General features: G+C 46.8%; 1 protein-coding gene across 1 annotated transcript in view; it reads left to right on the forward strand.

Moving 5' to 3' along the window:
- The first annotated feature begins 11,689 nt into the window (after positions 1-11,689).
- The window catches only part of LOC120059556 (sodium-dependent neutral amino acid transporter SLC6A17-like), a 33,631-nt gene continuing 19,339 nt past the window's right edge, over positions 11,690-25,981 (forward strand). Inside the window, exons 1-4 of the mRNA XM_039008689.1 lie at positions 11,690-11,987; positions 19,277-19,434; positions 22,749-22,878; positions 24,066-24,247. Of these exons, the coding sequence (XP_038864617.1) occupies positions 11,690-11,987; positions 19,277-19,434; positions 22,749-22,878; positions 24,066-24,247 (768 nt within the window). The remainder of the gene's footprint in view (positions 11,988-19,276; positions 19,435-22,748; positions 22,879-24,065; positions 24,248-25,981) is intronic.

The raw sequence follows: 25,981 nt of genomic DNA on the forward strand, positions 1-25,981 counted from the left end.
TTCTCCTTAAACAAAGTGTTGTTTTTGATTAATAGATTTTTGCACTTTATTTTATTGTATTTCAATCCAATTATATTTTAAAAATATTTCAGTTGAGTGGATGATAGAAAATTGCTATTATTGTTTTTTTCTTTGAAGTAAATTTAGCCCACTTTTGCTAAAATAGAAAATATAGGCTACTGATGGTGCCTTGAATACCGGTTTCTTTCATTTAATGTTCATGTTATGGGGATTTTTATATAAAGGAAATTTGTCTTTTGTGTCTGTTGAAAATTAAAGATTACTGACAGAGCCATAAGAAAATATTGCTTTATTTATCTGATCATATTGGAATATATTTGTTAGGTTTTCAGTAGGTTCAATTAGGTTCACTAGACTATATGCGTCATTTAAAAATTTTTCAATGAACATTCGAACAGTCCGGCCCTCGGCTTGTAGCTAAATTTTTTATTTGGCCCTCCGTCCATTTGACTTTGACACCCCTGGCCTATAGGGAGGAGGTCAGAGACCTGGCCGTGTGGTGCCAGGACAACAACCTCTCCCTCGACGTGATCAAGACAAAGGAGATGAGTGTGGTCTACAGGAAAAAGAGGACTGAGCACGCCCCCCATTCTCATCGACAGGGCTGCAGTGGAGCAGGTTGAGAGCTTCAAGTTCCTTGGTGTCCACATCACCAACGAACTAACATGGTCCAAGCACACCAAGACAGTCTTGAAGAGGGCACGACAAAACCTATTCCCCTTCAGGAGACTGAAAAGATTTGGCATGGGTCCTTAGATCCTCAAATGGTTCTACAGCTGCACCATCGAGAGCATCCTGACTGGCTGCATCACTGCCTGGTATGGCAACTGCTCGGCCTCCGACCGCAAGGCACTAAAGAGGGTAGTGCAAATGGCCCAGTACATCACTGGGGCTAAGCTTCCTGTCATCCAGGACCTCTATACCAGGCGGTGTCAGAGGAAGGCCCTAAAAATTGCCAAAGACTCCAGGCACCCAAGTCAAAGACTGTTCTCTCTGCTACCGCAGGGCAAGCGGTACCGAAGCGCCAAGTCTAGGTCCAAGAGGCTTCTAAACAGCTTTTACCCCCAAGCCATAAGACTCCTGAACATCTAGTCAAATGGCTACCCAGACTATTTGCTCGCCCCATCTTTACACCACTGCTACTCTCTGTTGTCATCTATGCATTGTCACTACATGTACATACTACCTCAACTAACCGGTGCCCCCACACATTGACTCTGTATCGGTACCCCCCGGTATATAGTCTCGCTATTGTTATTTTACTGCTGCTCTTTAATTACTTGTTACTTTTATCTCTTATTCTTATCCATATTTTTTTTAAACTGCATTGTTGGTTAGGGGCTCGTAAGTAAACATTTCACTGTAAGGTCTACCTACACCTGTTGTATTCGGCGCATGTTACTAATAAAATATGATTTTATTTGATTTTATTTGACAGCCCGCTTGGAGTTTGCCAAAAGGCACCTAAAGGACTCTCAGACCATGAGAAACAAGATTCTCTGGTCTGATCAAACCAAGATTGAACTCTTTGGCCCGATTGCCAAGCATCACTTTTGGTGGAAACCTGGCACCATCCTTACGGTGAAGCATGGTGGTGGCAGCCTCATGCTGTGGGGATGTTTTTCAGCAGCAGGGACTGTGAGACGAGTCATGATCAAGGGAAAGACAAATGGAGCAAAGTACAGAGAAATCCTTTATGAAAACCTGCTCCAGAGTGCTCAGGACCTCAGACTTGGGTGAAGATTTACCTTTCAACAGGACAACGACCCTACGCACACAGCCAAGATAACACAGGAGTGGCTTCGGGACAAGTCTCTGAATGTCCATGAGTGGCCCAGCCAGAGCCCGGACATGAACTCGATCAAACATCTCTGGAGAGACCTGAAAATAGCTGTGCAGCAACTCTCCCCATCTAACCTGACAGAGCTTGAGAGGATCTGCAGAGAAGAATGGGAGAAATCAATCAATCAATCAAGTTTATTTTATATAGCCCTTCGTACATCAGCTAATATCTCGAAGTGCTGTACAGAAACCCAGCCTAAAACCCCAAACAGCAAGCAATGCAGGTGTAGAAGCACGGAGAAACTCCCCAAATACTGGTGTGCCAAGCTTGTAGCGTCATACCCAAGAAGACCCAAGGCTGTAATCGCTGCCAAAGGTGCTTCAACAAAGTACTTAGTAAAGGGTCTGAATACTTATGTAAGAATGATGAAGAAAAACTGTTTTTACTTTGTTATTATGGTGTATTATGTTTAGATTGATGAGGGGAAAAAAATATTTCATAAATTTCAGAATAAGGCTGTAACGTAACAAAATGTGGAAAATGTCAAGGGGTCTGAATACTTTCCGAATGCACTTTATATGTACATATCTACCTCAATTACCTCGTACCCCTGCACATCGACTCACCATGTACCGTTTATATATTCAAGTTATCGTTACTCATTGTGTATTTATTCCTCTTGTTATTTTTTTTCTATTATTTCTTGTTTTTCTCTCTACATTGTTGTCAAGGTCCCCATAAGTAAGCATTTCACTTGTAGTCTAAAGCTTGTTTACGAAGCATTGTTCGTTGTAGTACTGAACCAACTGAGACGGAAACCCGAGGACTTACTCAACCCATTATCCTGAAACTACTATTTATACTAAAGTTCTGATGTCTTTTTCTTTACTGCCTATTGTGTTCAATTTGATTTGATTTGACATCACCCATCATGCCATTGTACCTAACATTAATGCACTCTTAGCCTTGACCCCAGTTGTGACGGTGTGATGTCTGGCAGCGTAAGGCTAGTTCACTCCTATCTTGTCACAGTGACTTAATGTGATTGGCAGCTGTCCTTTAAGAGCTGTCTATATGAAAGATTGGATGGTGCAGGGATGAGATTTAAATTTAACAGGAAGAACCATTGCATACCAACCATTGCCTACCAAGGATCCATCCAGTCATTTGACCTGTAGAAATGCCACCATTCATAAATGATCAGTGGAGGCTCCTAAGAGGAGGAAGGGGAGGACCATCCTCCTCAGTGAATTTCTTAAAAATAAATGTTTTTAAACATTTAAAAAGTAATCCTTTTTATATAAAACGACAATAAATATATTCACATGTCACCAAATAATTTATTAAAACACATTTTGCGAATAAGGTCTACAGTAGCCTCAACAGCACTCTGTAGGGTAGCACCATGGTGTAGATTCTGTCCTCCTCTGGGTACATTGAATTCAATATAAAACCTTGGAGGCTCATGGTTCTCACCCCTTTCCATAGACTTACACAGTAATTATGACAACTTCCGGAGGACGTCCTCCAACCTATCAGAGCTCTTGCAGCATGAACCGACATGTTGTCCACCCAATCAAAGGATCAGATAATGAATCTAGCACTGAAAGCATAAGCTACAGCTAGCTAGCACTGCAGTTCATAAAATGTGATGAGTTGTTGACTCAAAGAGAGAGAAAGACAATAGTTGAACAGTTTTAAACAAATTAATTTCTTCCAAAATGAAGGAGAAGCTAGAAAGAAATAGAGAGAGAGATTTCTTATTTTTTTCTTCACTTTCAGTTTCACTTACTTCGCTAGCAAATGCAGCTAGCTAGTCCAACCTAATGAAACACCCTGCTCAAATGTTAGCTAGCTGGCTATGACTATCCAACACAACACTGGAACTCTTCCAAGTCAAGGTAAAGATTTGGTTTTACTAATTTATTGCCACCGGGGCCCGCCGGTGTAACTGCTTACTGACTGTACACTGTAACGTTGCTGCATGATTGTAGTGGGTTTACTAACTTGTTAGTTCTATTAGGTGACTATGACGTTACTTTAGCTAACATGGTGACAACGGTTTGGCTTCAAAAGTTTTTTTTCACCTGGTCACATACAGCTGATGTGTTGTGCATTGAAGTCCTCAAGCGAAGGGAGAGGTGAGAGGAGGAGAGCGCATTGATGCGAGAAGGAATACAACATGGCTGCTATGAAAGTGAACTGTGTTAACGGGTGATCAGGATGTATTCATTCTGCTGATTCCGTTGAAAAAAAATCCTAAACGTAAGCAAACGGAACAAAACGGGGATAAACATACCTGAATTTGTCCAATAGAAACTATTGTTTGCAACTGTTGGACTAATGATTACACCTTATTTCAGCTAGATGCAGGCAAGAGTGTGCAAGGCGGTATTGAATGTGTCACTGTCTGTCCATGTGTCACTGTCTGTCACCTCAAATTTGTCTCTCGACGTATGTTTACCTACGTTGTAAACGTTCATTCATAGGCTAGGTTCTAGCAACCTCACGATGGGTATTGGGAAAATTAGAATATCGTGTACAGTAGTAGCCTAAAACTATCGCTGTTACATTGAACTGGGTGAATGGAATATGAATGACAATCAGCCAATATGCTGTAATAGAAATAAGGCCACGCTCATGAAAAACGAATCGTCCTCCGTCATCTTAAACAGCACTGACCGCCACTGTAGTTGATACCAGTGGGAGCAGATACGACAAGAGTACAGTGACTGGTCTGCTCTAGCTTACCCCTCTCTCTCTCTCTCTGACTTCCTATAAGACAGTTTGAAGTGAATCACTCAGTCCATTTCAATATGATCATTTAAACATCATCTCGTCACAATAGAAACTTGACCATTATTTGCATACGTTCCATAAATAGGCCAGAAACGATGTTACATCCCCAAGGCTGCGTCCCAAATGGCACCCTATTCTCTACGTAGTGTACTACTTTTGACCAGAGCCCTATGGACCCTGGTCAAAAGTAGTGGACTGTACTCACTGCACCAAATACCCTAGTTTCAGACAATATCAACACATTTATAAATAAATTGACAACATCAACACATTTATATGAAAATACACAATATCAAGACATTTATATAAAAAATACACAATATCAAGACATTTATATAAAAAATAAACAATATCAAGACATTTATATAAAAAATATTTTAATATCAACACGTGTATTTTTTTTTAAACTAGAAGAAGAGGGTAATGTTTGTTATGTGTCAGTTGTGCGTACTTTACTCGGAAAAAATAATCTGCCAAATAAATCCACGCAGGGATAACAAACCCTAACACAAAAGACTAACACAAAACCAGGAACAATCACGCACAAAACATAATGAGAACCAGAGGGTTAAATAGGGAAATAATAATAACGTAATGGAATCAAGACATAACAAATGGAAAAAGAAACGTGGATCCGGTGGCAGCTAGAAAGCCGGTGACGACGACCGCCGAACGCCGCCCGAACAAGGAGAGGCACCAACTTCGGCGGAAGTCGTGACAATGTTCTAGCTGTGAATATGTAAGGGTTGATGAGTGAGTGAGAGTAGGAGCAAAAATTTAGTTGAGAAGCAGGTGTGAAGAGTCAGGGAAAATTGTGATTGTCTGTGGTCTATTGCACAATCAGATGTTCTGAGTAGGAGCTTTTTCTCCCCAGTAAGGCCCTTCTTCTCCGGTCTGCTGATGCAATCAGGTCCTCAAACTCAAGGAGGAGTCAGGGTGGGGAAGTTCTTCAAAAGGAATCCGTCTCCTCTGAGTCTGTCTCCACATCAGACATCATGTCTTCAGTTGCACCCGCAAAACGCTGCTTCTTTTCAGCAGAGTTATTTTTGGGCCGACATGCCAGATTCTGATTTTCCAGATTCTGTATAATTACAGGAGACAAGTTATTTTGCCATTAAACAACACTGGAATCTCAATAAGCAACACTGGAATCTCAATAAGCAACACTGGAATCTCAATAAGCAACAGTGGAATCTCAATAAGCAACAGTGGAATCTCAATAAACAACACTGGAATCTCAATAAGCAACACTGGAATCTCAGTAAACAATACTGGAATCTCAATAAGCAACACTGGAATCTCAATAAGCAACACTGGAATCTCAATAAGCAATACTGGAATCTCAATAAACAACACTGGAATCTCAATAAGCAATACTGGAATCTCAATAAGCAACACTGGAATCTCAATAAACAACACTGGAATCTCAATAAGCAACACTGGAATCTCAGTAAACAATACTGGAATCTCAATAAGCAACACTGGAATCTCAATAAGCAACACTGGAATCTCAATAAGCAATACTGGAATCTCAATAAACAACACTGGAATCTCAATAAGCAATACTGGAATCTCAATAAGCAACACTGGAATCTCAATAAACAACACTGGAATCTCAATAAGCAACACTGGAATCTCAATAAGCAATACTGGAATCTCAATAAGCAATACTGGAATCTCAATAAACAACACTGGAATCTCAATAAGCAATACTGGAATCTCAATAAACAACACTGGAATCTCAATAAGCAATACTGGAATCTCAATAAGCAACACTGGAATCTCAATAAGCAACACTGGAATCTCAATAAGCAACAGTGGAATCTCAGTAAACAACACTGGAATCTCAATAAGCAATACTGGAATCTCAATAAGCAACACTGGAATCTCAATAAGCAACACTGGAATCTCAATAAGCAACACTGGAATCTCAATAAGCAACACTGGAATCTCAATAAGCAACACTGGAATCTCAGTAAACAACACTGGAATCTCAATAAGCAACACTGGAATCTCAATAAACAACACTGGAATCTCAATAAGCAACACTGGAATTTCAATAAGCAACACTGGAATCTCAATAAGCAATACTGGAATCTCAATAAGCAACACTGGAATCTCAATAAACAACACTGGAATCGCAATAAACAATACTGGAATCTCAATAAGCAATACTGGAATCTCAATAAACAACACTGGAATCTCAATAAACAATACTGGAATCTCAATAAGCAATACTGGAATCTCAATAAGTGTAACAGTTTTAACTTTAGTACGTCCCCTCGCCCCGACTTCGGGCGCGAACCAGGGACCCTCTGCACACATCGACAACAGTCACCCACGAAGCATCGTTACCCATCGCTCCACAAAAGCCGCGGCTCTTGCAGAGCAAGGGGAAACACTAGTTCTAGGTTTCAGAGCAAGTGACGTAACTGATTGAAACGCTATTAGCGTGTACCCACTACACAACACTGGAATCTCAATAAGCAACACTGGAATCTCAATAAACAACACTGGAATCTCAATAAACAATACTGAAATCTCAATAAACAACACTGGAATCTCAATAAGCAATACTGGAATCTCAATAAACAACACTGGAATCTCAATAAGCAACACTGGAATCTCAATAAACAACACTGGAATCTCAATAAGCAATACTGAAATCTCAATAAACAATACTGGACTCTCAATAAGCAACACTGGAATCTCAAATCTATAAAAGCACACTAAAATCTGTGGAACAAGTCTCAACTTTTCAAAACTCATTATTGTATTTAAAATGTATGGATTGGTTTACATTTATAAACTAATCTGTCTCTGGTGACGCCGGCTTCACTATTTTATTTCCCGTTCCTTTGCTCTCTTTGTGCGGGGTGTCCGACGACGATTTATGCCTGTCTCGTTTATTCCAATACCGATTTGCAGCTGCATCTGAGTCAGTGTGGTGTATTAGCAGTGGTTATATGCATCAAAATCCTTGAGAATATTATAAGATGTAGAACAATGTTACGGTCAGTCCATGTCTTTATGGGACTACTCACTGTCTGTATAGCTTAATCTCAGCTGACTGACCAGCAGACAGTACATGGTGGACTGTTCTTCCTGAAGCATGACAAAGAAAAAACATGAAATTCAGTTTTTGTATGATATTCTCACCACTATTTTGTGCAACATATTTGGACCATCAGCAAATTAACAGGATTCAAATATTCAACATTAGCTAGTTCAAGTAACAGACACATCTCTACATCAACTGTTCAGAGAAAACTGTGTGAATCAGGCCTTCATGGTCGAATTGCTGCAAAGAAACCACTACTAAAAGGACACCAATAAGAAGAAGACACTTGCTTGGGCCAAGAAACACGAGCAATGGACATTAGACCGGTGGAAATCTGTTCTTTGGTCTGATGAGCTCAAATTTGAGATTTTTGGTTCCAACCGCCGTGTCTTTGTGTGACGCTGAGTAGGTGAACGGATGATCTCCACATGTGTGGTTCCCACAGTGAGGCATGGAGGAGGTGTGATGGTGTGGGGGTGCTTTGCTGGTAACACTGTCAGTAATTTATTTATAATTCACGGCACACTTAACCAGCATGGCTACCACAGCATTCTGCAGCGATACGCCATCCAATCTTATTTGCGCTTAGTGGGACTATCATTTGTTTTTCAACAAGACAATGACCCAAAACACACCTCCAGGATGTGTAAGGGCTATTTGACCAAGAAGGAGAGTGATGGAGTGCTTCATCAGATGACCTGGCCTCCACAATCACCCGACCTCAACCCAATTGAGATGATTTGGGATGAGTTGGAACGCAGAGTGAAGGAAAAGCAGCCAACAAGTGCTCAGCATATGTGGGAACTCCTTCAAGACTTTTGGAAAAGCATTCCTCATGAAGCTGGTTGAGATAATGCCAACAGTGTGCAAAGCTGTCATCAAGGCGAAGGGTGGCTACTTTGAAGAATCAAAAATATAAAATATATTTAGATTCTTTTAACACATTTTTTGGTTACTACATGATTCCATATGTGTTATTTCATAGTTTTGATGTCTTCACTATTATTCTACAATGTAGAAAATTGTAAAAATAAAGAAAAAACGTTGAATGAGTAGGTGTTTCCAGACCTTATACTGGTACTGTACATGTGCACACTGGGAAACAGGTTATTGTATGCAGTGATAGGGAATAGGGTGCCATTTAGGATGCACATCTCCTGGAGACTTTGAACATTTTGTCTCGCTATAGTTTGTTTACCAACTATTTTTTGAAACCAATTACAATGTACTGTGTATAGGCTGCCACAGTGAGACTGAGACTAAACTGATGACTATGTGATGAAGTGCTGTAGACTTCAGAGATACATATTGTGTAAGTCCCCAAATGGCACCCTATATAGTGCACTACTTTTGACCAGGGCCTATAGGTTTGGGGTCAAAAGTAGTGCACTATATATGGTTTAGGATGCCATTTGGGACAAAGCCTTGATTTATCTCTAATATCTATTCTCTGGAAGAGGTCAAGAGGTGTTGAGTACTGAGTGTGTGAGAACCAAGGGATGAGCCATGTTTAATTGAATACTGACTGAGTCCACTGAGTAGTATGTGAAAGCAGCATGTCGTGACTGCAGGAGATTGTTCTAGCTAAGGAATGTGATGTTGCGTGCAGACAGAGTGCAGTTGGACTGGTCTCTGGGTGGCCACCTCCGTAAGCACTCCCTCCCTGCTGCACACCATGTTTAATTATATCCTCTAGCTGGTCTCTTGACCCTCACAGCTTCAGTGGCCTCAGTTTAGATCAAACAAACCTGTCTGTCGTCTGACAGGTGATGTCTTTAGAGCCAGTCTCTGAAACAGCTCAGAAGGTTTACCTCAAAGTCTGATAATATGACTTTCAAGATATATGCCCCAATCTGAGGTCTTATCTCTTGGCTTAGTTGTTGCTTGGCGTTTTAACCGTTGACGTCCTTGTCGTCCCATTATTGTCTGTTTCATGTAAATGTCAAGTATTTCATGTCAATTTAAAGTATTTAAGCCCATTCAAACATTGTGTGGCTTCGACTGTGTTAGCCTGCTGAGTAAAGCCTAGGCATTAGCCCGAGGAGCTAACGCACGTTTTCAGGTCTCAGACAAGCTTCACAGCTCCACCTCTGTTGCACTTGGGACTGCCTGTCTGCTGTCTGCTGTCTGCTGTTGTGGTGCCAGAACTCCTTCTGCTGTCAGTTGTTGTGGTGCCAGAACTGTCTGCCGTCGTGCCAGAACTGTCTGCCGTCGTGCCAGAACTGTCTGCCGTCGTGCCAGAACTGTCTGCCGTCGTGCCAGAACTGTCTGCCGTCGTGCCAGAACTGTCTGCCGTGGTGCCAGAACTGTCTGCCGCGGTGTCAGAACTGTCAGCCGCGGTGCCAGAACTGTCTGCCGCGGTGTCAGAACTGTCTGCCGCGGTGTCAGAACTGTCAGCCGCGGTGCCAGAACTGTCTGCCGCGGTGCCAGAACTGTCTGCCGCGGTGCCCGAACTGTCTGCCGCGGTGCCAGAACTGTCTGCCGCGGTGCCAGAACTGTCTGCCGCGGTGCCAGAACTGTCTGCCGCGGTGCCAGAACTGTCTGCCGCGGTGCCAGAACTATCTGCCGTGGTGCCAGAACTCAGGACCAAATCTTGCGTGCGCTGGTCCTCTACTCAGTCTACTTAGCACAGGCTTTCTCATCAGCTATTGGGCTAAACCAACAGTCCCCCGAGGAAGAAAAGTGAAGGACCCTGGCTGGCTGGCTGACCAGCACCCACCCAGCCAGCCGGCAACCAGCCAGCCAGCACCCAGCATCCAGCACCCAGCCGGCCAGCCAGCAACCAGCCAGCCAGCCAGCCAGCACCCACCCAGCCAGCCAGCCAGCCAGCCAGCACCCAGCCAGCCAGCCAGCCAGCCAGCCAGCACCCAGCCAGCCAGCCAGCCAGCACCCAGCCAGCCAGCCAGCCAGCACCCAGCCAGCCAGGCAGCCAGGCAGCCAGCCAGCACCCAGCCAGCCAGCCAGCACCCAGCCAGCCAGCCAGGCAGCCAGGCAGCCAGGCAGCCAGCCAGCACCCAGCCAGCCAGCCAGCCAGCCAGCCAGCACCCAGCCAGCAAGCCAGCCAGCACCCAGCCAGCCAGGCAGCGTTACAATCAATTACACACGGAGTTGAACTCAGCCGATTTCCAGTCAGATTTTCTATGCAAATGGCCTTATAATGATAGATACTGGACAATACAGCTCATTCAACCAGAAGTAGAACTGCTCAGCTGCCTTTTCATTTGGTCAACTGGGATTTTTTTTCAATGCTGGTACAGGAGAGGCACTGCAGGCACTGGAATGGCTGTTGTAGTCGAGCTGAATGGTATTAATAGACAGCTTGGTCACACAAAATATTCAAACCTAAACTGTAGCGGTAACTCTAGACATGGACACACCTCCACATTTTTTCTAAATAATATATGACGTGGACAAATTAGATTTGTTTTCTTTGTTTACTTGTACTCAATATTCTCAAGGCCAGTAATCACACAAACAGACCCCCCACATTGGCTGCAACTCATGTGATCAGCAATGTCACCCATGTGACTCAGCTTTAAATGGATTTCAGAATTTATTGTGGTTTGTAATACAATGTTCCACTGATACACAGAAATGGTGGCCAACAGAAATAACATATTTTCACCTTGGTCTTGTTGATAATACAGTTTTATTCAGCCAGAAGAGGACTGGCCACCCCTCATAGCCTGGTTCCCCTCTAGGTTTCTTCCTATGTTTTGGCCTTTCTAGGGAGTTTTTCCTAGCCACCGTGCTTCTACACCTGCATTGCTTGCTGTTTGGGGCTTTAGGCTGGGTTTCTGTACAGCACTTTGAGATATCAGCTGATGTACGAAGGGCTATATAAATAAATTTGATTTGATTTTGATTTGATTTGATTTGATTCAGTAACCATCTCTTAACCTTTCTCTTCACAGATTCTGGACAAAGCAGCGTATCCCAACCGTCTCCTTCTTCACATCTCTGTGTATTCGACCCTCTGAACATCTCTGACCCTAGCCGTCAGACTCCTACCACCCACCGTCACCATGCTTAAGAACAGCAAGGTGACCCTGGGACTCCCTCACAGTGATCCAGTCACTGAGTCAGTGGCGGACCTCCTGACCCTGGCTGAGCCCCTGGACTATAAGAGCAGCCGGATGAGTATGGGTCTCAGCCCCGGGGCCCAGCCGGCCATGGGCAAGGGCCTGCTACCTTCTCCAGGGGACGAGGAGGGGAGGCCGGCCTGGAACAGCAAGCTGCAGTACATCCTGGCCCAGGTTGGCTTTTCTGTAGGCCTGGGCAACGTCTGGAGGTTCCCTTACCTGTGTCAGAAGAATGGAGGAGGTGGGTACTGGAGATTCTGGGTAATGTAGTCTCTGGTGGGGAATAATGGGGAGAACCCAGTGTATCTTTATTTGACCTAAGTGAACTGTGTTATAAGGATGATGATGATGATGATGATGATGATGACAGTAATGATGACGTTCACAATCAGGGTTCAGACATAGAAAAAGATAACCCTCCAGCTCTTATGGCTGATATTGGGTGACAAGACCCAATTTAGCAGGTGGAAAATATGCTTCTATCATGACTTATGTGCTGTGGATCACATGTTGCCATAGGATCAGCCTCTCAGGACATCTACACAGTGGAGAGCAGGTGGCAATGACAGCGTAAGAGGTTCCTGTTTCTATCATGTTAAATATTAGTCGCTATCAGTATCGCCCGTCAGTAGGCCTAATAACCAACTGCCAATTTATTGTTTAAATTGAACCTTTATTTAACTAGGCAAGTCAGTTTAGAACAAATTATTATTTTACAATGACAGCCTACCAGGGAACAGTGGGTTAACTGCCTTGTTCAGGGGCAGAATGACAGATTTTTACCTTGTCAACTCAGGGATTCGATCCAGTAAACTTTCGGTTATTGGCCCAACGTGCTAACCACTAGGCTACCTGCCGCCCCTACGCTCTAACCACTAGGCTACCTGCCGCCCCTACGCTCTAACCACTACACTACCTGCCGCCCCTACACTCTAACCACTACGCTACCTGCCGCCCCTAGACTCTAACCACTAGACTACCTGCCGCCCCTACACTCTAACCACTAGGCTACCTGCCGCCCCTACGCTCTAACCACTACACTACCTGCCGCCCCTACACTCTAACCACTACGCTACCTGCCGCCCCTAGACTCTAACCACTAGACTACCTGCCGCCCCTACACTCTAACCACTAGGCTACCTGCCGCCCCTACACTCTAACCACTAGGCTACCTGCCGCCCCTACACTCTAACCACTAGGCTACCTGCCGCCCCTACACTCTAACCACTAGGCTACCTGCCGCCCCTACACTCTAACCACTAGGCTACCTGCCGCCCCTACACTCTAACCACTAGGCTACCTGCCGCCCCTACACTCTAACCACTAGGCTACCTGCCGCCCCTACACTCTAACCACTAGGCTACCTGCCGCCCCTACACTCTAACCACTAGGCTACCTGCCGCCCCTTGACTACCTGTTAGTTCCCTTCAGTTGGTGTAGCCTACATAATCATTCCATTTAATAACATTGTTTATTTTACATGAATTTGCTTCCTCTGTAAACGCCGTCATGGGTGTGAGGCTGTCGCTGAAGCTCATTAGTAACAGTTGATAATATAAAAATAAATGGATAATTCCATCACTACGGAGTGGGGGTGCAGACCATGCCGTAACAATTTGAACCGGAATGATGGCGCAATACTTGGCTGTGACATCACACAGTTCCATGGTTAGTGCAGGCAGTAGATGAGGGTATAGCCTACTATTGTACACTGTTCCCCCTATTATAATTCTATGTACACTGATCTTCCAACATTACCATGGGTTGAAGAACTGAATGTGCCAATTTTCAGAATGAATCAAACCATCGTTTTCTTTCTTTCGTGCATGAAGGCTCTCCAAACCAGACTCATAAATACTTTCCTAAACCTGAGCAATCTACAAGATCAGAGTACTTTTTGATCACCTGTTGGTACTGAACAGAAGATGAATATTCATATATTTAGCTTTCTGTCATCGATCCCTACATAATATTCTGAACCCGTTCTCTTGATATATTCTAATGAGTCTGTCGACAAAATTACAACTTAAAGGTACACTGTATTTGAAGGGATGTCTTGAGATGGGGCGGCAGGTAGCCTAGTGGTTAGAGCGTGTATGAACTAATGCCATCACTGCTGTACTGCCCTAGGCTATACTAGTACTATAGAACCTAGTATACCCTATTACTATAGTACCCTAGTATACCCTATTACTATAGTACCCTAGTATACCCTATTACTATAGTACCCTAGTATACCCTAGTATTATAGTACCCTAGTATACCCTATTACTATAGTACCCTAGTATACCCTATTACTATAGTACCCTAGTATACCCTATTACTATAGTACCGTAGTATACCCTAGTACTATAGTACCCTAGTATACCCTAGTACTATAGTACCCTAGTATACCCTATTAAAATAGTACCCTAGTATACCATAGTACTATAGTACCCTAGTATTCCCTATTATTATAGTACCCTAGTATACCCTAGTACTATAGTACCCTAGTATACCCTATTACTATAGTACCCTAGTATACCCTATTACTATAGTACCCTAGTATATCCTATTACTATAGTACCCTAGTATACCCTAGTATTATAGTACCCTAGTATACCCTAGTATTATAGTACCCTAGTATACCCTATTACTATAGTACCCTAGTATACCCTATTACTATAGTACCCTAGTATACCCTATTACTATAGTACCCTAGTATACCCTAGTACTATAGTACCCTGGTATACCCTATTAAAATAGTACCCTAGTATACCCTAGTACTATAGTACCCTAGTATTCCCTATTATTATAGTACCCTATTATACCCTAGTACTATAGTACCCTGGTATACCCTATTAAAATAGTACCCTAGTATACCCTAGTACTATAGTACCCTAGTATTCCCTATTATTATAGTACCCTATTATACCCTAGTACTATAGTACCCTAGTATACCCTATTACTATAGTACCCTAGTATACCCTATTACTATAGTACCCTAGTATACCCTAGTATTATAGTACCCCAGTATACCCTCGTATTATAGTACCCTAGTATACCATATTACTATAGTACCCTGGTATACCCTATTACTATAGTACCCTAGTATACCCTAGTATTATAGTACCCTAGTATACCCTAGTATTACCCTCAACTGGGATACTGTCCTAGACTATACTAGTAATGTAGTACCATAGTACTACCCTCCACTGGGATACTGTCCTAGACTATACTAGTAATGTAGTACCATAGTACTACCCTCCACTGGGATACTGTCCTAGACTATACTAGTAATGCAGTACCATAGTACTACCCTCCACTGGGATACTGTCCTACTCTGAACACTGCACTGTATCAGCTCTGTGAACAGATACTCAGTCATAATTGAGTGCATTGGGCATTCTGCAATAAACTGCACTTGGCATTCAGGAAATGAGAGCTACATTAGCTTAAATGTCGCAGATGTATTTTCTCTGTAATGTGACAGTGACACTATTTGCTTGGAGGACAATGAAGCAGTCGTACCATGCATCAACAGCCTACTCATTCTCAGGATAATGAAGTAGTCATGGAGGGCCCCACAGTTCTCAACCATCCCTGATGAAGTAGTCATGGAGGGCCCCCCAGTTCTCAACCATCCTTGATGAAGGAGTCATGGAGCCCCCCCAGTTCTCAACCATCCCTAATGAAGGAGTCATGGAGCCCCCCCCCCCCCCCCCCCCAGTTCTCAACCATCCCTGATGAAGGAGTCATGGAGCTCCCCCCCAGTTGTCAACCATCCCTGATAAAGGAGTCATGGAGCCCCCCCTCCAGTTCTCAACCATCCCTGATGAAGGAGTCATGGAGCCCCCCCCCCCCCCCCACACAGTTCTCAACCCTCCCTGATGAAGGAGTCATGGAGCCCCCCCCCCCCCCCCAGTTCTCAACCATCCCTGATAAAGGAGTCATGGAGCCCCCCCCCCCCCAGTTCTCAACCATCCCTGATGAAGGAGTCATGGAGCCCCCCCTCCCAGTTGTCAACCATCCCTGATAAAGGAGTCATGGAGCCCCCCCCCCCCCCCCCCAGTTCTCAACCATCCCTGATGAAGGAGTCATGGAGCCCCCCCCACACAGTTCTCAACCCTCCCTGATGAAGGAGTCATGGAGCTCCCCCCACCAGTTCTCAACCATCCCTGATAAAGGAGTCATGGAGCCCCCCCCCCAGTTCTCAACCATCCCTGATGAAGGAGTCATGGAGCCCCCCCCCCCCCCCCCAGTTCTCAACCATCCCTGATGAAGGAGTCATGGAGCCCCCCCCACACAGTTCTCAACCATCCCTGATGAAGGAGTCATGGAGCCCCCCCGCCCAGTTCTCAACCATCCCTGATATGAAGGAGTCATGGAGCCCCCTCCACAGTTCTCAACCCTCCCTGATGAAGGAGTCATGGAGCCCCCCCCCCCCCCCCCCCCCAGTTCTCAACCCCCCCTGATGAAGGAGTCATGGAGCCCCCCCCCCCCCAGTTCTCAACCCTCCCTGATGAAGGAGTCATGGAGCCCCCCCCCCCCCAGTTCTCAACCATCCCTGATAAAGGAGTCATGGAGCCCCCCCCCCCCCCCCCAGTTCTCAACCATCCCTGATGAAGGAGTCATGGAGCCCCCCCCCCCCCCCCCAGTTCTCAACCATCCCTGATAAAGGAGTCATGGAGCCCCCCCCCCCACACAGTTCTCAACCCTCCCTGATGAAGGAGTCATGGAGCCCCCCCCAGTTCTCAACCATCCCTGATATGAAGGAGTCATGGAGCCCCCTCCACAGTTCTCAACCCTCCCTGATGAAGGAGTCATGGAGCCCCCTCCACAGTTCTCAACCCTCCCTGATGAAGGAGTCATGGAGCCCCCCCCCCCCCCCCACAGTTCTCAACCCTCCCTGATAAAGGAGTCATGGAGCCCCCCCCCCCCCCCCCCCCAGTTCTCAACCATCCCTGATGAAGGAGTCATGGAGCCCCCCCCACACAGTTCTCAACCATCCCTGATGAAGGAGTCATGGAGCCCCCCCGCCCAGTTCTCAACCATCCCTGATATGAAGGAGTCATGGAGCCCCCTCCACAGTTCTCAACCCTCCCTGATGAAGGAGTCATGGAGCCCCCCCCCCAGTTCTCAACCCTCCCTGATGAAGGAGTCATGGAGCCCCCCCCCACACAGTTCTCAACCCTCCCTGATGAAGGAGTCATGGAGCCCCCCCCCCCCAGTTCTCAACCATCCCTGATAAAGGAGTCATGGAGCCCCCCCCCCCCCCCCCCAGTTCTCAACCATCCCTGATAAAGGAGTCATGGAGCCCCCCCCCCCCCCACACAGTTCTCAACCCTCCCTGATGAAGGAGTCATGGAGCCCCCCCCAGTTCTCAACCATCCCTGATATGAAGGAGTCATGGAGCCCCCTCCACAGTTCTCAACCCTCCCTGATGAAGGAGTCATGGAGCCCCCCCCCCCCCCAGTTCTCAACCCTCCCTGATGAAGGAGTCATGGAGCCCCCCCACACAGTTCTCAACCCTCCCTGATAAAGGAGTCATGGAGCCCCCCCCCCCCCCCCACACAGTTCTCAACCCTCCCTGATGAAGGAGTCATGGAGCCCCCCCCCCCCCCAGTTCTCAACCATCCCTGATAAAGGAGTCATGGAGCCCCCCCCCCCCCCAGTTCTCAACCATCCCTGATAAAGGAGTCATGGAGCCCCCCCCCCACACAGTTCTCAACCCTCCCTGATGAAGGAGTCATGGAGCCCCCCCCCCCCCCCCCAGTTCTCCACCCTCCCTGATGAAGGAGTCATGGAGCCCCCCCCCCCCCCCCCAGTTCTCAACCATCCCTGATAAAGGAGTCATGGAGCCCCCCCCACACAGTTCTCAACCCTCCCTGATGAAGGAGTCATGGAGCCCCCCCCCCCCCCAGTTCTCAACCCTCCCTGATGAAGGAGTCATGGAGCCCCCCCCAGTTCTCAACCCTCCCTGATGAAGGAGTCATGGAGCCCCCCCCCCCCCCCCCCCCCAGTTCTCAACCCTCCCTGATGAAGGAGTCATGGAGCCCCCCCCCCCCCCCCCCAGTTCTCAACCCTCCCTGATGAACGAGTCATGGAGTCCCCCCCCCAGTTCTCAACCCTCCCTGATGAAGGAGTCATGGAGTCCCCCCCCAGTTCTCAACCCTCCCTGATGAAGGAGTCATGGAGCCCCCCCCCCAGTTCTCAACCCTCCCTGATGAAGGAGTCAAGTCATGGAGCCCCCCCCTCCCCCAGTTCTCAACCATCCCTGATGAAGGAGTCATGGAGCCCCCCCCCCCCCCCCCCCCCCCCGTTCTCAACCCTCCCTGATGAAGGAGTCATGGAGCCCCCCCCCCCCCCCCCCCCCCCCAGTTCTCAACCATCCCTGATAAAGGAGTCATGGAGCCCCCCCAAACAGTTCTCAACCCTCCCTGATGAAGGAGTCATGGAGCCCCCCCCACACAGTTCTCAACCCTCCCTGATGAAGGAGTCATGGAGCCCCCCCACACAGTTCTCAACCCTCCCTGATGAAGGAGTCATGGAGCCCCCCCCCCCCCACACAGTTCTCAACCCTCCCTGATGAAGGAGTCATGGAGCCCCCCCCCACACAGTTCTCAACCCTCCCTGATGAAGGAGTCATGGAGCCCCCCACACAGTTCTCAACCCTCCCTGATGAAGGAGTCATGGAGCCCCCACACACAGTTCTCAACCCTCCCTGATGAAGGAGTCATGGAGCCCCCCCACACAGTTCTCTCTCTGTGTGTGTGTGTGTCTCTGTGTGTGTGTGTGTGTGTGTGTGTGTGTGTGTGTGTGTGTGTGTGTGTGTGTGTGTGTGTGTGTGTGTGTGTGTGTGTGTTTTAGTGTGTGTGTGTGTGTTCTATCCGGCTGAAATCCTCTGTCGCCAATGTCTTCTCTCTCAACTGGACTTGTTGTTTGTGAGTGATGGTGATGCATGATGATGCTCTGTGTGCACAGTGGAGCTAAAAGAGGAAGAGTTTTAGTGGAAGACGGAGAGAGACAGGAGGTGGTGAGGCTGCAGGAGTTTGATTTTATTATTTAACCTTTATTTGACTAGGCAAGTCAGTTAAGAACAAATTCTTATTTACAATGACAGCCTACCCCAGCCAAACACTAACCCAGATGACGCTGTGCCAGTTGTGCACCACCCTATGGGACTCCCAATCACAGCCAGTTGTGATACAGCCTGGAATCAAACCAGGGTCTGTAGTGACATCTCCAGCACTGAGATGCAGTGCCTTAGACCACTACGCCACACGGGAGACCAATAATAGACGACATGAAAAAGTAGTCTGGCTTTGTTTGGTTGGCTTGAGACATTTCTGAGCTGGCCTTTTCCTTCCATCCATAAGGCTGTTTCAAGTTTGACCTTTACTGATTGTAATTGACTCTCTCTCTCTCTCTCTCTCTCTCTCTCTCTCTCTCTCTCTCTCTCTATCTCTCTACCTCTCTTTACCTCTCTCGCTCTCTCTCTCTCTCTCTCTCTCTCTCTCTCCATCCCTCCCTCCTCCCCTCCTCTCTCAGGTGCGTACCTGGTCCCTTACTTAATCCTCCTCATTCTCATTGGGATCCCTCTGTTCTTTCTGGAGCTGGCGGTGGGCCAGAGGATCCGGCGTGGGAGTATTGGAGTGTGGAACTATGTTTACCCTCAGCTAGGAGGCATCGGTGTCTCCAGTCTAATGGTGAGATGCACACACACACACACACACACACACACACACACACACACACACACACACACACACACACACACACACACACACACACACACACACACACACACAGAGACACACACACACACACACAGAGACACACACACACAGAGAGAGACACACACACACACACACACACACTCACTCAAGTTCCTTGGTGTCCTTATCACTAAGGAATCAACATGGTAAACACACACACCCACACAGTTGTGAAGAGGGCATGACATCGCCTCTTCCCCCTTATGAGACTGAAAAGTATTTGGCATGGGCCCTCAGATCCTCAAAAGGTTCTACAGCTGCACCATTGAGAGCATATTGACTGGCTGCATCACCGCTTGGTACGGCGACTGCAAGGCACCTGACCGTAAGGCGCTACACTCTATACCAGGCGGTGTCAAAGGAATGCCCCAAAAATTGTCAAAGACTCCAGCCACCCAAGCCAGACTGTTCTCTCTGCTACCGCACGGCAAGTGGTACCAGTGCACCAAGTCTGGAAGCAGCTACTACTGTGGGAAGGTCTTCTGTGGGAAGCCGCTAATTTGGGAAGGCCTTCTGTGGGAAGCCGCTAATGTGGGAAGGCCTCTGAGGGAAGCTGCTTCTGTGGGAAGGCCTCTGAGGGAAGCTGCTACTGTGTATTGGATATACGTCTTAGAATGAAGCATTGTATTGGACATACATTCTAAGTAGTATGCTGTACTGTGGCTATTGGATGTTGCAGTCAGTGCAAGAGGCCTAATAGCAATATGCAGCCCTGAGGCAGAGGCAGTGAGGGCTGAGACAGAGGCAGTGAGGGCTGAGGCAGAGGCAGTGAGGGCTGAGGCAGAGGCAGTGAGGGCTGAGACAGAGGCAGTGAGGGCTGAGACAGAGGCAGTGAGGGCTGAGGCAGAGGCAGTGAGGGCTGAGGCAGAGGCAGTGAGGGCTGAGGCAGAGGCAGTGAGGGCTGAGACAGAGGCAGTGAGGGCTGAGACAGAGGCAGTGAGGGCTGAGACAGAAGGGGGGGGCTGAGGCAGGGGCAGTGAGGGCTGAGACAGAGGCAGTGAGGGCTGAGCCAGAGGCAGTGAGGGCTGAGACAGAGGCAGTGAGGGCTGAGACAGAAGGGGGGGGGGGCTGAGGCAGGGGCAGTGAGGGCTGAGGCAGAGGCAGTGAGGGCTGAGACAGAGGCAGTGAGGGCTGAGCCAGAGGCAGTGAGGGCTGAGCCAGAGGCAGTGAGGGCTGAGCCAGAGGCAGTGAGGGCTGAAACAGAGGCCGTGAGGGCTGAGGCAGGCTGGATGTAACACTAGGAGCTCAGCTCTGCCCAGAAGCTATAAATACGACCACTGACGACCAGCTAGAACACTGCTGGAAGAACACACTTCTATTATTCATAGACACTTCAGCTGTGGGCTACACGAGTGTCTGAGCAGAGAACACAGGAGAAGCGGTCCTGTTCGTATAGCCTACAGAATGTGAATTGAGTTGCCTTGTTTAGCTTTGTGTGTTGTGTGTTGTGTTGGCTAGGAAAGCTGTGTGTTTGTGTAACTAGACAACACCACCCTTTTGGTTGATGGAAGCTCTGAAATGATATAGGTTTCCCACAACATAGCAAATTAACAATATAAATACACCTGAATACACAAAAAATACACTGCTCAAAAAAATTAAGGGAACACTAAAATAACACATCCTAGATCTGAATGAATGAACTATTCTTATTAAATACTTTTTTCTTTACATAGTTGAATGTGCTGACAACAAAATCACACAAAAATTATCAATGGAAATCAAATGTATCAACCCATGGAGGTCTGGATTTGGAGTCACACTCAAACTTAAAGTGGAAAACCACACTACAGGCTGATCCAACTTTGATGTAATGTCCTTAAAACAAGTCAAAATGAGGCTCAGTAGTGTGTGTGGCCTCCACGTGCCTGTATGACCTCCCTACAGCGCCTGGGCATGCTCCTGATGATGTGGCGGATGGTCTCCTGAGGGATCTCCTCCCAGACCTGGACTAAAGCATCCGCCAACTCCTGGACAGTCTGTGGTGCAACGTGGCGTTGGTGGATGGAGCGAGACATGATGTCCCAGACGTGCTCAATTGGATTCAGGTCTGGGGAACGGGCGGGCCAGTCCATAGCATCAATGCCTTCCTCTTGCAGGAACTGCTGACACACTCCAGCCACATGAGGTCTAGCATTGTCTTGCATTAGGAGGAACCCAGGGCCAACCGCACCAGCATATGGTCTCACAAGGGGTCTGAGGATCTCATCTCGGTACCTAATGGCAGTCAGGCTACCTCTGGCGAGCCCATGGAGGGCTGTGCTGCCCCCCAAAGAAATGCCACCCCACACCATGACTGACCCACCGCCAAACCGGTCATGCTGGAGGATGTTGCAGGCAGCAGAACGTTCTCCACGGCGTCTCCAGACTGTCACGTCTGTCACATGTGCTCAGTGTGAACCTGCTTTCATCTGTGAAGAGCACAGGGCGCCAGTGGGGAATTTGCCAATCTTGGTGTTCTCTGGCAAATGCCAAACGTCCTGCACGGTGTTGGGCTGTAAGCACAACCCCCACCTGTGGACGTCGGGCCCTCATACCACCCTCATGGAGTCTGTTTCTGACCGTTTGAGCAGACACATGCACATTTGTGGCCTGCTGGAGGTCATTTTGCAGGGCTCTGGCAGTGCTCCTCCTGCTCCTTCTTGCACAAAGGCGGAGGTAGTGGTCCTGCTGCTGGGTTGTTGCCCTCCTACGGCCTCCTCCACGTCTCCTGATGTACTGGCCTGTCCCCTGGTAGCGCCTCCATGCTCTGGACACTACGCTGACAGACACAGCAAACCTTCTTGCCACAGCTCGCATTGATGTGCCATCCTGGATGAGCTACACTACCTGAGCCACTTGGGTGGGTTGTAGACTCCGTCTCATGCTACCACTAGAGTGAAAGCACCGCCAGCATTCAAAAGTGACCAAAACATCAGCCAGGAAGCATAGGAACTGAGAAGTGGTCTGTGGTCACCACCTGCAGAACCACTCTTTTATTGGGGGTGTCTTGCTAATTGCCTATAATTTCCACCTGTTGTCTATTCCATTTGCACAACAGCATGTGAAATTTATTGTCAATCAGTGTTGCTTCCTAAGTGGACAGTTTGATTTCACAGAAGTGTGATTGACTTGGAGTTACATTGTGTTGTTTAAGTGTTCCCTTTATTTTTTTGAGCAGTGTATATGTTTTTGTAGGTCGAGTAATGACAATGGTTTCTTAGGAAGACCTAAGGATTGTTCTACCTCTCTCTGTCTCTCTCCAGGTGTGTGGCTTCGTGGGCCTGTACTACAACGTGATTATCGGCTGGAGTATCTTCTACTTCTTCCAGTCCTTCCAGTACCCGCTGCCCTGGGCAGAGTGCCCCATCAGGGTGGGCAACGGGAGCCAAGCCAGTGAGTACAAAACACAAAATACTCTCAAAATGTACAGACAACTAATACTAACATGCTAACGTAAATGCTAATGTACAGACAACTAATACTAACATGGTAACGTAAATGCTAATGTACAGACAACTACTACTAACATGCTAACGTAAATTCGAATGTACAGACAACTAATACTAACATGCTAACGTAAATGCTAATGTACAGACAACTAATACTAACATGCTAACGTAAATGCTAATGTACAGACAACTAATACTAACATGCTAACGTAAATGCTAATGTACATACAACTAATACTAACATGCTAACGTAAATGCTAATGTGAGGTGAGTGGATGAGCTAAAGGCTAACATAGGGTTCCCTACCTCCTGCCTCTTGACTGTGTGCTGCGGCTGCCTGCCATTCCCTCTTTGGCGGCTGTCAGCCGCGGGGCATGCTGAATACTCACAGAGACTTGGTCATACGTTCTGACATGATGCAGCATCAGAGCTGCTCTCTCAGATCAGTTTAAGGACTATCCAACCCAGTTCAGATCAGTTTAAGGACTATCCAACCCAGTTCAGATCAGTTTAAGGACTATCCAACCCAGTTCAGATCGACAGACACAGACACAGACAGACAGACAGACAGACAGACAGACAGACAGACAGACAGACAGACAGACAGACAGACAGACAGACAGACAGACAGACAGACAGATAGATAGATAGATAGATAGATAGATAGATAGATAGATAGATAGATAGATAGATAGATAGATAGATTCACTACCGCACCATCTAAGACTTTACTCTATTTCACAGCTATTTCTATTTCTCACTCCACATTTCTCAAACCTTGTCCCCCTCTCTCCCCTCTCTCCTCCCCCTCTCACCCCTCTCTCCTTCCATCTCACCCCTCTCTCCTCCCCTCTCACCCCTCTCTCCTCCCCCTCTCACCCCTCTCCCCTCTCTCCTCTCCTTCCCTCTCACCTATCTCATCCCCTTCTCTCTTTCTCCTCTGCCTCTCCCCTCTCACCTACCTCTTCCCCCTCTCCCCTTCTCCTCCCCCTCTTTATCTTCCCTTCTCCCCTTCTCCTCCCCCTCTCCCCTCTCTCCTCCACCTCTACCCATCTCCCCCCCCCCACTCCCCTTCTCGCCTCTCTCCTCCCTCTCTCCCCTCTCTCCTCCCCCTCTCCCCTCCTCTTCTAGTAATCGAACCGGAGTGTGAAAAGTCTTCTGCCACCACCTACTTCTGGTACCGGCAGACCTTGAACATCACCAGCACCATCGAGGACAGCGGAGGCCTCAACTGGAAGATGACCCTGTCCCTGTTCGCCGCCTGGCTCATCGTCTGTCTGGCAGTGATCAAGGGTATTCAGTCATCTGGGAAGGTAACAGACCGAGACATATATACAGTCGGAAGTTTACATACACTTAGGTTGGAGTCATTAAATCTCGTTTTTTCAACCACTCCACAAATTTCTTGTTAACAAACTATAGTTTTGTCAAGTCGGTTAGGACATCTACTTTGTGCACGACACAAGGAATTTTTCCAATAATTGTTTACAGACAGATTATTTCACTTATAATTCCCTGTATCACAATTCCAGTGGGTCAGAAGTTTACATACACTAAGTTGACTGTGCCTTTAAACAGCTTGGAAATATCCAGAAAATTATGTCATGGCTTTAGAAGCTTCTGATAGGCTAATTGACATAATTTGAGTCAATTGGAGGTGTACCTGTGGATGTATTTCAAGGACTACCTTCAAACTCAGTGCCTCTTTGCTTTACATCATGGGAAAATATAAAGAAATCAGCCAAGACCAGACAAGTCTGGTTCATCCTTGGGAGCAATTTACAAACGCCGGAAGGTACCATGTTCATCTGTACAAACAATAGTACGCAAGTATAAACACCATGGGACCACGCAGCCGTCATACCGCTCAGGAAGGAGACGCTTTCTGTCTCCTAGAGATGAACGTACTTTGGTGCGAAAAGTTCAAATCAATCCCAGAACAACAGCAAAGGACCATGTGAAGATGCTGGAGGAAACAGGTACAAAAATATCTATATCGACAGTAAAACGAGTCCTATATCGACATTACCTGAAAGGCCGCTCAGCAAGGAAGAAGCCACTGCTCCAAAACCGCTATAAAAAAGCCAGACTATGGTTTGCAACTGCACTTGAGGACAAAGATCGTACTGTTTGGAGAAATGTCCTCTGGTCTGATGAAACAAAATAGAACTGTTTGGCCATAATGACCATTGTTATGTTTGGAGGAAAAAGGGGGAGGCTTGCAAGCCGAAGAACACCATCCCAACCGTGAAACATGGGGGTGGCAGCATCATGTTGTGGAGGTGTTTTGTTGCAGGAGGGACTGGTGCACATCACAAAATAGATGGCATCATGAGGAGGGGAAAGTATGTGGATATATTGAAGCAACATCTCAAGACATCAGTCAGGAAGTTAAAGCTTGGTCGCAAATGGGTCTTCCAAATGGACAATGACCCCAAGCATACCTCCAAAATGGTGGCAAAATGGCTTAAGAACAACAAAGTCAAGGTATTGGAGTGGCCATCACAAAGCCCTGACCTCAATCCTATAGAAAATGTGTGGGCAGAACTGAAAAAGCGTGTGCGAGCAAGGAGGCCTACAAACCTGACTCAGTTACACCAGCTCTGTCAGGAGGAATGGGCCAAATTTCACCCAACTTAAAGTGGGAAGCTTGTGGAATGCTACCCGAAACGTTTGACCCAAGTAAAAAAATGTAAAGGCAGTGCTACCAAATACTAATTGAGTGTATGTAAACTTCTGACCCACTGGGAATGTGATGAAAGAAATAACAGCTTAAATAAATCATTCTCTACTATTATTCTGACATTTCACATTCTTAAAATAAAGTGGTGATCCTAAGACAGGGAATCTTTACTAGGATTAAATGTCAGGAATTGTGAAAAACTGTGTTTAAATGTATTTGGCTAAGGTGTATGTAAACATCCGACTTCAACTGTGCATACAGTACATATGTGCTTATAAACTGGGTGGTTTGAGCCCTGAATGCTAATGGGCAGACAGCCGTGGTATATAAGACATAATAAACTGGGTGGTTTGAGCCCTGAATG

Source organism: Salvelinus namaycush, chromosome 14 (genome assembly GCF_016432855.1).
Source record: "Salvelinus namaycush isolate Seneca chromosome 14, SaNama_1.0, whole genome shotgun sequence".
NCBI classification, from domain to species: Eukaryota; Metazoa; Chordata; class Actinopteri; order Salmoniformes; family Salmonidae; genus Salvelinus; species Salvelinus namaycush.